The sequence below is a fragment of the Vigna radiata genome, chromosome 6 (assembly GCF_000741045.1).
Source record: "Vigna radiata var. radiata cultivar VC1973A chromosome 6, Vradiata_ver6, whole genome shotgun sequence".
Taxonomy (NCBI): domain Eukaryota; kingdom Viridiplantae; phylum Streptophyta; class Magnoliopsida; order Fabales; family Fabaceae; genus Vigna; species Vigna radiata.
In genome coordinates this window covers 32,537,066-32,552,440 of record NC_028356.1, presented here as the reverse complement: position 1 = coordinate 32,552,440, position 15,375 = coordinate 32,537,066, and the positions used below count along the sequence as shown (strand labels likewise).

Sequence of the window (15,375 nt, the reverse complement as noted above, 5' to 3'; positions counted from 1 at the left end):
TGAGAAACAGAAAAAGGAATGAAAGATTAAAGAAAAAATAAAATTTTAGGAGAAAAGTAACAATTTTATGATTATAGTTATATGAATAAAATAATAGAATACAAAAATATATTTACTAAAACATCATAATCTATTTAGTTATATGATATATAATTATAGATAGTTAGCATAAATGAAACATCCCCAAAAATTTAGTTATATTAATACTAAACATTCATTACTAGTATTTGTTTCTTATAATATAAAGTTCTTTTTCTGTATTTTACCTCATTAACTCAATGGTGAGTTTTTTTTTTTCTCTTAAAACATATCTCACACAAGTCAAATTCAATCAACCACACCAGACCTGCATAAATCAACATTTAGTGACTATGTCACTTCTACAATTAAGCTTCTTGGCTCAAGCTAAATCTCTAAACACAAAAATATACGTGAAGCGTTTAACTTGTGTATCCTTTTAGTGTAACGTTTGCATGCAATATATATCTTGAATAATGCAATTCAACTAATGATTTACTTTCACTACCCTGACTCTGTTTACATTTTAAGTAAACAGCTAGATGCATACTACATTACTATCCTGGTGTTAGCAGATCAGTTACTTTGAACTATAGCAGAGAAAAGCAGTTTGTTGATATCTCCAGAATCAGCATCATTTGTCTCATTCCCTGCATTCAACACATTAGCAGAAATTCAGTTTTTCCAGAATTCTAGCAGCAATTACCTAAGATCATATTATCTATTTCTGAATTCTTGCAGTGTCATGCAGGGTAATTATCTAATATCACACAGTATGATAAACCATATTTGATATTAGTCGTTCCAAATGCTTGGATAGTCCTTCCCTACAAATGAAACAAACCATCCCTTCATTGATGTACTCTTCACCTAATTAGGCATCATAAGACTTCCAACCACAGCCACTGCCTGGCTATTTTCTATGCATATCAACAATGGCAGAGGCATAATCTAAATAAATTACGCAAGCAATCAAGACAAAGGGTCTACCAGGATACATTTTTCCGCTAAGTCCTCATAGAAGAAAAAAGTATGTAAACAAATTAAATTTATTTCATAAATTAAAAATTAACTTTAGCATGTACTAACTTACAAATTATTTTTCACATTAACTTCTCTAAAAGATGCTTTTCAACAATTTAATTTTAACTTGTAGAGTGCTGATTTCATTTTTTTTTTCCTTCTCATTTTTTCTCTCTAATTGGTTATTGACAAATTCATTTGAGAAGGCCCACAATAGTCTCAAATGGGGAAAAAGGACTTGTGGCAAAATGAGATAAGAGGTACAAAATGGAAAGTTGGCTCTACTGAACTGTGCTCGTACAAGCAGCAATCACTGTCGAAATAAGGAAACTTGGTTCATCCAGTATTCAGTGTTTCATTTCTAAAGGATTTTCAAAGAAGGCTTTTCAACACTAAGATCTCTACCAGAAGAGTCCTCTCTACACAAATGATCCCACAAGTAACAACTGACCTAAGGCAGATGCAGGAGGGATTGGACAGAAGTATGCCACAAGAGGAAGCCCCTTTTGAATGCGGGAATTTTCTGATTCCTGACATCAAACTTGAGGTCTAGGTGGCATTTTATCAAGGAAACTTGTTACTTAAATGCAACAAATTCTTGGGAAAAAACAAAGTTCAACGTTGACTAGAATTAGTATAAAAATATAATATTTAAGTTGGAGTAGTCCTCACCTTTTAAGCTAATTTTCTAAGATTGAGTTAAGCCAAAACTCACTTTCTAATATAATATTAGAGTCTATTCTAGTCAGATTTATTGAACCTATCATACTACCTGCATATAACCATGATGGTAAGAGTAAAATTTACCTTACAAACTAGTTTTGTAGGGGATGAGCTAAGCCTAAATTTCACTTAACTTCCAGGGAAATTAGTAGGAGCTGCATCATTTGTGGGCATGTGACTTTTTCACGTTGAGGCATTAAAACGAGTGCAACAAAATGAGTCAGTAGAAGTGAGATGACAACAGCAATAACTATCTTAACATCTCAACTATGATAATATTTGTACAGATGGTACAAATAGGAGCTTTAGGCAATATAAAAAGGTCACTCATATATATAATTACACAACTAGCTCCATGACTCCGGTGTATAGATCAGGAAAGGAATGGCATTGTATTGAGGTTTGAAGGGTCTCGAACTGGACTCTTAAGAAGAAATAACTTCTGTGCTTGTTCATTGTTATTAGATATATAAATAATAAAACACCTTCACCTAATAGGTTAAGCTTTTGGGAGAATTAGTTATTGACATTGCCTATTTTTCTAAATATAAAAGTTGAATTTTGGCACGGCGGACAGTGAGTTTGAGCATTATCCATGCTTCAAGTCTGAAGGGCTCATGCATGTGAACAATTTTAGGTATAAAACCAATCATAAACTTCAGTTAATAGGTAACAGCTTAAGTTTCTGCAAGAACTAGCTCATAACAATTGTGTTCATTGAGAATAATATTCCATATTCTTCTTCAATCCCTCACTCTATCTCTAGCGCTATATGCAGTTGCTCCACTACAACAAGCCCAAGCTGTCCCTTCCAAGGCTCAAAAACAACTGTCTCACAACCTTGAGCCTGAAGTGGTAGTTGAAGACTCAACGATACACTCTAACCCAAGCTCATTTTCCCCCTTTTTAGTCATTGCACTCCTCACATTTGATGTCTATTCAACTACATTCCCCTTTCCTCACCACATCAATCCCCACTTCTAAGATAGTGGAACTGATCCAGGCCACAACATAGTATCCTCTTTCAATAGTTCAAAGACTAAAAGATATTGAGTAAAATATATATTTAACTCAAACCAATACATTGGCATCGGGTAAATTTTGTCACTACAAGAACAATGACACAAATATCCATTAAATAAGCTTGTTAAATTTAAGGGTTAAATATGTTTTTCGTCCCCCAACTATTAGCCGTTTTTGTGTTTAGTCTCTCTTTCAAACTATAGTACAATTTAGTCCTTCAACTTTAGAAAACTCTGGTTTTAGTCCTTTTTACCAAATTTTTTTAACTTTATTTGCTGTTTCAAACGCGTTTCTCAGTTAACATTGAAGCAAAAATGTGTCAAACAGTGTAAACAATCCAAATGCTATAATGTAACGTGCTTTTCTCAGTTAACATTGAAGCAAAAATGTGTCAAACAGTGTAAACAATCCAAATGCTATAATGTAACGTGCTTGAAACAGCAAATAAAATTTAAAAAATTTGGTAAAAAAAACTAAAACCATAATTTTCTAAAGTTGAAGGACTAAATTGTACTATAGTTTGAAAGAGGGACTAAACACAAAAACGGCTAATAGTTGGGGGACGAAAAACATATTTAACCCTAAATTTAATGTATGGAAAACTGTCAAGATAATAAATCCCTCCAACTCCGAACCTGTTTTGGATCTTACTTGAGCTGTCCATTCTTCAATTACCTGCAAAATCAGTTAAAATTGTGTAAAACACCATTGCAAATGCACTTAGTTTCTGTTTGACTGACTGGGTGAAAAGTGATGACATACAAAATTTGGGATGAAAATACTGTACATCGGGATGGTATGACAGAAATGCAAGAAAACTTAAAAAGAATGAGAATGTATAGTTTTCCTCTACCCTCCCTTTTCTACGTTCACACATTCCACCAACTCAACCAAAATTAAACTTGGTTATGTAGGCAAAGCAACATGAAATCTACCCAAGGACACCTTTGCTTGGGTAAAATTAAAAGCAAAGCCCCTAATTTTATTTATCTTGGTTGCTTGCTGGCAAACGGTGTAAACACTAGAAACACCATTTGGAAAATAGGCAACCATTGATAATAGCAAAGATATACCCCACAAATGACCATCATGCCCCATTTTGATACCTTCAAATGGAAGATACTACATTTTCTTTTTTGAACCATATATTTTTATTCCCTTATGAAATCAAGAGCTAGCACAGATACTCTATCCTTTGAACGACAAAAACTCCTCTTGAGAGTCTACATGAACCATTATGCACTTCTCAGAAATTCATGAGAAAAATGCACATCCAATATAGGAAATTTCATTACTTGTTTAAAGACACTGAAGAGATAACTTTAAAAAAGTAAAAAGGAAATGATACACAATCGCTCACATTTTCATTAATTTGTCTGTGTTGAATATAGTGAAAAACTAGGATAGGATTAATTTCCGTTATGTAGAAAATACACATAGGGTAATGCATGGTTATCAAATTCTCTCGAATTTACGTAACATACATACATACAACGGTGACAACAACTAGCAGTGACGGTTGCAGTGGTAGAGGCGACGAAAAAAAAAAATACCAAGAAACCCTAAGCTCTAGATATCATGTTGAATATAATGAAAAGCTATGTATAAGGTTAATCTTCCTTGTGTATAAAATACACATAGAGTAATATATTTATAATAAAGAAAATGTTGGCTAAGTCCAAATACAAATGAATATGTAAAAATAACATAATTAAATAAGGACCCGTATCCCTAATTAACATAAAATGCAATATATCTAACCGTATGCTCAAAAAAGTTGACAGACTAACTTAAAAAATCAATTAAAAAAGATACACGCCAATTTCCTCAATCCCTCACACATAATTTCATTGGTTTATTCATTTAAATTGAGGGACCAACGTAAAAAACCAATTAAAACAAAACGACACACACATTCACAATACCTGTTTGAAGTTAGTGAATGCAGCATCATCTTCACCAGTGGAGAAGATGCCCATGGATGGTTGCATTCGCTGCACCAAATTCCAGTTCTCCACCAGAATTCTCTGAGCCTGATCAATCAAATCCTGCACAAGTGAACAACCAACATCAAATTCAAAGCACAGTTGTTGTTCATCTTTATAAGCACACATAGGTACAACAATGGTTTCAACAAAATGTATGCAGCCGCAATTTTAGCCACATGTCAAGATTTTTGGAGTCACCGCAACTGCAACAGCGATCTTAATCTAAAACTTTAGGTATCAATACCAATCAAATACACCTTGCAGCAATTCAAATCTATAGAACCCAACAGAAGGCATAACAATGAAGAATAATTTAACAATAAAGTACCTGCTTAGCAGCCAGAAGCTCATGGCACTGCCCCTTCAAGGTTGCTATATCATCCTGAAGCTTCTTGATTCTAGAAACCAGCTTCATGGGGTTAGCCTGCAAAACCCAATTCAGTTTTAAGCATAAAGGTACCAACTTGGAGGTGCCCATGATTGGATTTGCAAGGAATCGAAGAAATGTGAATGAGGGTACACAGAAAACTGTGAAAACAGAGATGGGTCGTTGTGCTTACATTGTCAGGGTAAACCTGCAGAAACTCCTTTTCGAGGCGATGGTGAACTGTAGAGAGATCGTGATTGGCCTTTGTGAAAAGGTTCAAAAGTCCATCTGTTGCTTGGTGGTATTGATGCTCCATTTTGGCTTCACGCTGCAGTGCTGAATTGAGATTCAAATGGTCATCGCGCTTTTGGAAATACGCGCACTGTTTCAATCTATATAGGACCCAAAACAAATTCAAATATCTAGATACGACGGGAATGGAAGAAAAAAGAAAATATATTTTTTCTTTTGTTTTTGATTTATTTTGAACTTTTATTTATATTTAAAATATTTAATCTCTCAATAAATCTTATGTCCAATCAAACGACACGCTGACATTGTAATTTTAACATACATGTAATTAAAAATGTGAGTCAATTCTTATTTTTTTAAATTTTAAATTAAAAAATTAAGTAAAGGAAGTAGAAATATAATTAAAAAAAAAGGGTAAAGTTGAGAATTTATATTCTAGTTTCTGTTGGAAAATCCCGTTCTACAATTACAAAATCGAAATGAAATTGGAGAAAGATGAGTTTTAGGACTGGTCACTCATCCATAAAATCGTTGTTTTAGGTTTCGTCTGTGAATGAATATCCTATATTTTTTCAAGTTCACTTTAACTTATAGAGAAAAGATCTTCAGTTTTCTTCAGAAATCCTTCTCATTCATATACAAGTGTTCAGTGAGATAGATAAATTAGAAAATATGTAGGTAAGGAAGAAGTTGGCGTTAGTTGGAAAAGCATGGGTTTCTCAGTTGGGAGGTGAAAATGGCTTTAATCATATTATCTTGTCCTTGTCCAACCTCGACACATGATTAATGAGATATGCAGAAGCCAATGTCCCATTGTACCAATTAACCAAATTAACTACTCTGTTTCAGGACCCACCACAATCTAGAGATTAAAATGCATTTAGCTAACAAAATCATACTCATAAATCTCGTTGAGCTTTTTTTATTACTTATGGGTTTAAACCCTCATTTGGTCCTTGTATTTGTATGTCAATTTTAAGTGGGTCATCGTTTTTTTTCCGGTCTCAATCGGGTCCAAAAACTTGTAAAAATGAGCCAATTAAGTCCTCTCCATTAAGTTTTAAGTGACGTCATCTAACTGTGATGACGTGGTACACACATATGTATACATCTTATATTACGTGAAATTTTTATTTAATTTGTTATTAAGTCTTGTACAAGTGTCCAAACGCCGCCTCACAGCCCTTGGCGAAAAACCTTGCACCAATCAGTTTTTTGTTAGAGTTTGATGGATTGATTTTCTTATCTTTCTCAGACTCACCTCGATACATCCGGCAACTAGAAGATCATATTGTTCTGCCCAATTACACAAGAAATCAAACTATGCCCGTTTATAGTACCATGATAGAATCATTAAGAAAATAAAAAGAAATGATAAGGAAAAAGAAAGAATAAATCTGTTTGTTTCCAATCCCTTAATAACTCCAACAAATCTTTCAAATTGAATGATGAATTCACTCATGGAGTTCTCCTCCTTCAGAGTCAACAACGATTCAAAAGGCTCTCCCACGTGATAACGGTCTAAAAACCGTTATTTTCATACTTAAATTTGATATCAAAACACACCCTTTATGGCTTAGAATGAGCTTAAAATCAAGTAAAACACTTAGTTGAGTCATGTGAGAGTCAAAAGTTGGTTTTAAAGATATTATGCTTCTTTTTACATTGTTTTGCAGGGTTCTTAGGTGAATTGAAGATGGAAGTAAAGCAAGGTGGACTTAGACTCGTGAAAGATGAAGAAAAAGGATGAAAAGAAGAGTCAAAAGGACCGCCGAGCATCAGAATGGACCGCTGAGCGTCCAGAGTGATTAGAGGCAAATTGCTCAGCGGTAAAACTGACCGCTGAGCGGTGGCACGGCTAAGGGAGAAACCGCTAAGCGGTTTAATTAGGTGCTGAGCGGTTATCTGTTTTTATTTGACCTAGATTCTGTTATCTTTTTGGTCTATAAATAGACCCAGTGCGATTCAAAATGTAATCTTTTGGCAGAGAGAAACGTCCAGAGCTGTTCTACACACCTTGAAGGAGGTTCCTTGGATGCTTAGGCTCCAATCTACCAAATTTAGGGTTTATTCTTCCATTCTTTCATTATTTTTCATCTAGATTCACCATGTCCATGGTGAACTAAACCCTAGGTTGTTGGGGAACAATGTAATNTTTTGAAACTCTCTTATATCAAAATTCTTATCTTCTTTATATGCTTGCATATGCTTATCTTTATCAGTTGTTGGGTTCCTTACCTTTGCTTAATGTTTGTATTGTTTAACTCATTCGGTAAATGTTGTTTGTCTTTATTGATACGGAGACGTACAGTAATGTCATGAACTGAGGGGAATTCCTTGATTATATATGCTAATACCGCCTAGAGATAGGGATAGGACGATCAATTGTATTTTGCTTTTGTTTATCATGCATTATTAGTTACTAGGGGAGGCTAGAGATAGTAAGCCGATAATTAGTAATAGACTCTTTTCGCCAAGAGATTGGGTTAAGGGTAGACCAAGAAAGTTTGTATGACAATATGATAAATAAGCGAATTAGATAAGAAAAGTAGATATAAGAGGGTGGATTAGATGAAATTGTAAACCCCAACAACTCCATTCATCCATAGTCTTTTCTAGCCAATTGATTCACTGCATTTGCATGTTTACTTTTGTTTTTGCATTCAAAACCTAAATTTAATTATTTTCTCAAGTCTTACACAATTAGGTTACACGAAAGTTAAGGCCTAAGAGTTCTTTGGGAAATGATACTTGGACTTACCCATTTTATATTACTTTATAACGATCTGGTACACTTGCCAGAGACTTAACAAGTTTTTGGCGCCGTTGCCGGGGACTCGTGGTTTAACTTATCTAGTAGTGTAAACTGATTAACTTTGACTTGATTGTATATATTTTATTTTGTTTTTGTTTTTGTTTATTTTTATATAAAAGTGTTACTTTGTGTTTCTTGTGCATGCTTGTATCTATTAGTATTATGATCGGTGTCAAAACACAATGAGAAGCTTGAACTTTTATCTGAAGTTTCAGGAAAGTCATAATTGCAAATAATTTCTTCTACCTTTACTTCCATCTCTTTGATCCAATTGAAGGGGAAAACATATCTCAACTTAGTCAATATTGAAGTATCAATTAAATTGCCACTAGATATGGTCTTCTTGTCCAAAGTCTGGCTCTCACTAGTACTGCTACTTTTCATTTTATCAGGTCGATTGAATGCAGATAAGTTAATTTCTCCATATGCTTTTCCCTGATTTAATTTTAGGCAACAACTTGAGCATAGGATATATGAACAACTCAGACAGCTTCTATGGAGATCCAAAATTGGTGTCTTGCAGTGATTGCTGGGACAAGGTTTAAATTAGTTAACTTGAAGCACCAGAAAATCATATCACTTTTCTCAACAACACCTACCCTAAAGTAACTCCGACAGCAAGGAGCGACGATACAACGCCCGGTGACAATGGCCTTGACAGGATTAATGAGTTGATGGCCTTGATGAGATTAATGAGTCGCAACACATAAACTAATTAGATTTTCATTTTTCCACAAAGAAACGTTAAAATCGGCGTCGTCTAATATCTCATTTAAAATGGTAGGTGTCATTAAATTAAATAATATAACATAAAGGCCACGTCATATAACACTTGTACAAAATTTAATAATAAATTAAATAATAAATTCCACGTAATATAAGACGTAAGCAAATTTTAACGCGGTCAGTCAAAACTTAACGGAAAGGGTTTAATTGACTCATTTTTACAAGTTTTTGGACCTGATTGAGACCGAAAAAAAAAGATGACCCACTTGAGATTGACACACAAAACCAAATGAGGGTTTAAACCTTACTTATAATGCCACAATTACACTCAAAAACCTGGGTTTCCGCATTCCACCGTAACGGTCAGAACATCCTTCACATTTAGCATTTTCTTCATTTTCAATTCACTAATTTTCTTCTTCCTTTTCCCATAGCCCAATTCAGAAACTCCTCGCTCAACGCTTCATGACACTATCAGGACCACAATGGTAGAAGCTGCAATCTCCACTCCCAAAAACCTTGTGCCTCGTTACACCTCATCGTCCTTCTCTTCGTATCCTCGGTCGTTGTTGCCATTCACACCCAAACGATCACAGTCGGTGGAGCGAAGATGACCCGGCACTGGTGGCACCACCCGCACGACAACGTCGTCGTCTGGCAAAATGCTTCCAACTTCCGCGATAACAAGAAGCCTATCCGTGTCTTTTCAGGGGGAGTTGTTCTGGATCACCGTCAACAAAGCCAAACCGACAACGATCGTCGTTTCCTCTCCCAAACTTGTCGTGCCGAGAAAATCACCATTGGACGGCACATCATCTTTTATTCGTCCTGCTTCACCGAACAAGGTTTATAATGCAGTGCCAACCTCTTCTTCTTCTTCTAGAGGTGTGAGCCCCCTGAGGCTAAAAAATGGAGCATCCTATAACGAGCCTTCTATTTTGAGTTTTGCCGTTGATGTTAAGAAAGGGAGGGTGAGAGAGAACCAAATTATGGAGGCGCATTCGTTGAGGCTTCTCCATAACCACATACAAAACCTAAAACAACAATGATTTTGTGGTTGAGTGACGAGCCTTAAAACTCAAATTCCTCCAATTTCAGTTCGATTTCGCAATTGAAGAGAGAACGGGGCTTTCCGCAAAAAGTAGAATACAAATTCCAAACTTTGTCCTTTTTTTAATTATATTTCCACATTGTTTATTTAATTTTTTAATTCAAAATTTTAAAAAATATAATTGACACACTTTTTTTAATGACACGTATGTTAAAACTACAATGTGCCAGGTGACACACTCTTTAACGTGGTTTCATCAATTTGACGGAAAGTCTTTATTTGCTTCAATTTTACAAAAATAAAGATCCAATTAAAACGCAAAAAAAGTCGGAGACTTATTTGATATTCTAGATGAAAATAATAACCTATTGAGACATTAAATCTATTTAAAAAAACAATTTAATATTTTATCTTTTAAATTTTATTCGATTTCATTTTTCCATTAGTAAAACTAAAGTTGCAAACATTTTTAACATGTTATAAATGAAAAAAAAATATTACAAAACAATAGTTACACATTTAAACATGTTTATATGTATGTAACTAACGAAACAATAGGTTTTAACCCTCACATAATTAAAAAAATTATTTATGAAGAAAGGTTAAATTTCGTGGTGTATTCTCAAAATTTAGAAAATTCCTCTTTAAGCTGATTTCACTCAGTGTTGCCTTTCATCCGCTGAGCGCGACTGCATGTTTATATTTTTTTCGTGCATGTTTCTTCTGTTTTATTTCTACATAAAACATTGGTTTTGCCCTCTATTAAAACAATCAAGTTGTATCATTCTTGTGATATATGGAATACATTTTTCACTTATCTCTCTTTGCCTTGTTCCTCGTCCAAAATCAGATTTGTTCCTCACCTTATAGTGTGTTGTCCAAGATTGCATGAAGTCACATGGGGTTTAAGATGGTATCATTGTTCTTCAGTTGAAGAGTTATGTTGCGCTTTTATTCTGAATCCTTTCTCTCTTTTATTTATTTATTAATTTTTTATTTATTTATTAATTTCTTGTTGTTGGTTTGGAGGAGAAACAAGAGAATATATATGATAAAGAATGTCTCTATGTATACAATTTTACATTTACTATAGATAAAGAGTTAATAACTCTTATAGAGTAACAACAGAACCTACAATAGAATACTTATTATCAGTTTCAAAACACTTGAATTAATACAATATTTTTCCTGAATTCAAGTACTAAAACTAATTATTCTTAACTTTAGACTTCCAAATCTCCCATTTCCATTTTTAACTTGCTCCTTCAGAAAATGAAATCCGGTCTGTACGTGTTTGCTCCTCCCATTTAACATAGGATTATTAGCCAAATTTATTGCTGATTTATTATCAACAAACAACTAGATGGGTCTTTTAATTTCAACTTTCATTGCGGTTAGGATAGAATCAAGCCATGCAGGAAAAGCCAACTATATATTATGCCTCACATGTAGATAATGCAACAACGTTGCTTTTTGTCTTATCAAGAGATTGATGCTACCATAAACTTGAACAAGAATCCAGTATAGTGCTCATCCTATCTGTCATCACCACACTAATCAGAATTTGTCTAGCCAACCACTTCATCCCGTATCTCGCTGATTTTAGGAAACAATACTCCAAACTATAATGTTCCCTTAACATATCTTAGCACCCTATTTGCAGCTAGTAAGTGCATTTTCTTTGGTTAATGCATGAATCTACTGAGTACTCCAACTGAAAAACAAATATCAAGCCTACTGTTACATAGGAACCTCAATGATCCAACCATTTGTTTATATCGGATGTTGTCAACTTCTTCTTCATCATTATTTGAAGCAGTAATCTTTTTCTTTGTTGGAGTTGTTGCTACATTACAAATTTCCATTTTGAATTTCTTTAAGATCTTTACTGCATATTTCTTTTGGTGGAGAATAATTCCACTACCAGATTCAACAAACTCAAGCCCAAGAAAGTATCTCAACTTGCCTAGATCAATCATTTCAAATTCAGCCATCAACAAGCCTTTAATTTTCTTAATTTCTAAGATATTGCTCCACCTAAATGCACATTAGGAGTAAATTTGCATAATCTTGGAACCTTACATACATAACATGTTTCACTAGACATTTCATAAACTTGTGCCTTAGCATGTATGAATCCACCACTTTATTCCAGGCTTTTGGTGCGTGCTTCAAGCCATATAATTCCTTCCTCAACCTATGCACCTTGTTTTCACACCCTTTAATATCAAACCTAGGAATTTGAGTTACATCTTCCTATTTATGGCTTCATCCTTCCCTCGTACATTATCTTTAACAATCTCCAACAACTCTTGATAACCAAAGAAAACTTTAATTTTTATAACCCAATGATTATAACTTTTTCCATCAAGAACTCGTAAATTGATTAGAAAATTTCCACCTCCGTTTGCTATTTCTCATGGCACAGGTCCTTAATCGACCTTGTTGTGATACCACTGTTGGTTTGGAAGAGAGAAACAAGGGAATACACACAGATAAAGAAATAATATCTCTGTGCATATGATTTTAGACTTACTATAGAGAAAGAGTTAACTCTTATTTATAAAGTCAACAACAAAACTAAAAAAGAATATGTACAAATAGTTTAAAATACATGAATTAATACAACACTGTTTCTATTTTTCTTTTTGTGATTCTTGTGCCTAAGGAAGAAGAATCTATACTATTGACAAGTGGGAGCTATATGAATCTTTACCTTGGTGAAAGCCCAATGGTGGTGCTCATTTCTCCTGTTCTAGATTCAATCAACTATCACTCATGGAGCAAATCAATGCTTACCACATTGAGCGCTAAAAATAAATTCCAATTTGTCAATGGTTCTATCATGAAACTAGCGATGCAATCATATGTGCTCTCGTGGATCGTGCATTCAGTGTCACCTTACATTAAGCAGAGCATCCTTTGGATGGAAAGAAATATGGTGGGTTGACTTGAAATGAAGGTTCTTTCAAGGAGATTTATTGCGTATCTCTGATTTGCAGACTGAGTCTAGCCAATTAAAGGAAAGAGATTATAGTGTTAGTGAATATTTTACCAAGCTTTGAATGATTTGGGATGAACTCAAGAATTTCAGACCAGATATTAGTTATACTTACAAGGTTAAATGTTCATGCAGAGCTTCGGAGATCAACATGCAATGAAAGGCTGAAGATCGAATTACGCAATTCTTGAGGGGTTTGAACGACTCTTATAGTAACGCCAGGTCACACGTTTTGCATTAGACCCTCTACCTCCTATTTCAAAAACATTTTCCATGTCATTCAGCAAGAACGACAATTGATGACTAATAATGTTTTGGTGAATTTAGAAACACAGAACATAGTTGTACTGTTTGAACTTTTTATGTGAAGATAGGACACACCGAGACAGTGTGTTACAAGAAGAATGGTTTCCCATCAAACAAAGTTGGCAAGCACGTGTGTAGTCATTGTGGGAAGATAGACTGTTGATAACTGCTACAAGAAGCATGACTTTCCACTTGGCTATAAGCAATTCAATAGTAAGAACAAGAATGTTAAATTCAAGAGTGATAGAGATGATGAAGAAGTGAGACTGACCAACAAGCAATATTAAGCTTTGATGGCACTACTAAAACCATAACGTGATTCAAATAATTAAGCTAGGAATAGCCAAATCAGTAACTTCTCAACCAAAGCCATCAAGCAAGGTAATAGTTTTCTTAATATTCATACTTCTTAAAATTCAGCTTCGCCGCATATCTTTCTTTTGAGCTATTTTTTATGCCACGAACCTCTTCCCATACTTCTTGTATAAAATTCATCTTTATCGCACATCTTGCTTTTGAGTTACTTTCTTATGTTCTGAGCATCTTCCCATATTTCTTGTTTAAAATTTAGCTTCGTCGCATATCTTGCTTTTGAGGTACTTTTTTAATGTCAAAGGCCTCTTCCCGTACTTCTCATATAAAATTTAGCTCTTCCACATATTTTGCTTTTGAGTGTGTTCTTTCATGAAGCACATCCGACACATAGTTGACTTGTTCTAGGCTCAAACACCTTTCATTATTCTTTACTTTACAAAGAGATTGTTGTCCTCGTATTCTTCATACTTTTGGACTAATGATTTAATGAAACATCTTGCATTAAGTAATTATCAGATGAAATAATCTAATTTGGACTTACATGACAAACTTATTGATCATATATATGATCAATGTCACATTTTAAGATTCTTCTTATTTATATGAGAAACAATTTTCTTGTGTGGTTGGTATTATCATGCTTCTTGATTTGGATTATGAGTGCGGACTTTTGGTACTCGGGTTAAGTATTTTTAATTTATGATTAAGGATCTAATCGATCTCTTCCGAGTTCTCCCCATGTAATGTTGGTATCTGCACTCAAAGACATTGATCATCGTCTTTAATTGATGCCTAGAGTTGCAAATCCTCTAATGGAGTGGTATTACGAGGAGTTTATCTCTTCTTGCTACTTTCTTAAGCTCATTCCTTTACTCGTGTGTTGTACTACCGTGCAACTATTTCCTTTGCTACCTCTTCTCATATTTGATTTATTCTTATATTTTATGTATGAAGTTTATATCAAGTTGGTGATCATCCTTATCGTGTTCCTTGTTAAAGTCTTGTCTTGTCAAGCTCTAGTAGCAAAAAATTCCCTTTTCCTGCGAAGATGATTTTGGTGAATCTTCGAGCTCTTAATGAAGGATAATGTAAGTTGATATTGAGACCACCCCAATCGCCAACAATGCATGTAAGTTTTTTAGAGGAAAAATATTATTGAAAGTTTACTATGCAAACTACTAAGAAAGAGAGATGAATAACAAAGGGATAAACTTAACAACCTTATTTTTCTTAGCTAGAGTTTTTCTCAAACTCTTTTATGAATTTCCCAATAGAAATTCTCGAAAAGATTTCACATTCTTAACCATGGCACCAACAATCCGCCAAAGAATATTACTTGTACTTCACCTTCTTTCACCCGAGTTTCTTCTCGTAAAAGTCCATAAATTTATAAGCTATCATTATTGTGAGCTTCATCAAAGTTTTGTTTTCTTTCAAAAGGCTTATTTAGGTTCTACCAAGTTCATAACATTAGTTGAGAACGATGTTTTTCTTTAGTTGATGATTGAGGGATACAATGATGAGTTTGTATTCTTGTATTGCAACAAATGAGAAAGCTCAATATGAAACACTCTATTTCCTTTTGATGTAGAGAATGGTTGCGAATGACCTAATTACTGCATAAATTTTACTCTTCTGATTTATGCGAATAAGTAGGACTTGCCTACTTGTTTTTGTGTTTTGGTCCAATCCAATGATGCTTTTGATGTGAACTTGATACACAAATGAATTGATTAAAGTTATGCGATATGAATAAACCATATTTGG

General features: G+C 34.2%; 1 protein-coding gene across 1 annotated transcript; it reads right to left on the bottom strand.

The window, feature by feature from the left end:
• Positions 1–324: 324 nt before the first annotated feature.
• On the bottom strand, positions 325–5,558 carry LOC106764304. Its single transcript, XM_014648582.2, has 5 exons — positions 5,336–5,558; positions 5,104–5,199; positions 4,713–4,835; positions 3,423–3,462; positions 325–668 (listed from the first exon to the last, which is right to left on the bottom strand). Exons 1-5 carry the CDS (start codon positions 5,456–5,458, stop codon positions 595–597), a joined length of 456 nt encoding a protein of 151 aa, XP_014504068.1. The 5' UTR covers positions 5,459–5,558; the 3' UTR covers positions 325–594.
• Between the last annotated feature and the right edge of the window lie 9,817 nt (positions 5,559–15,375).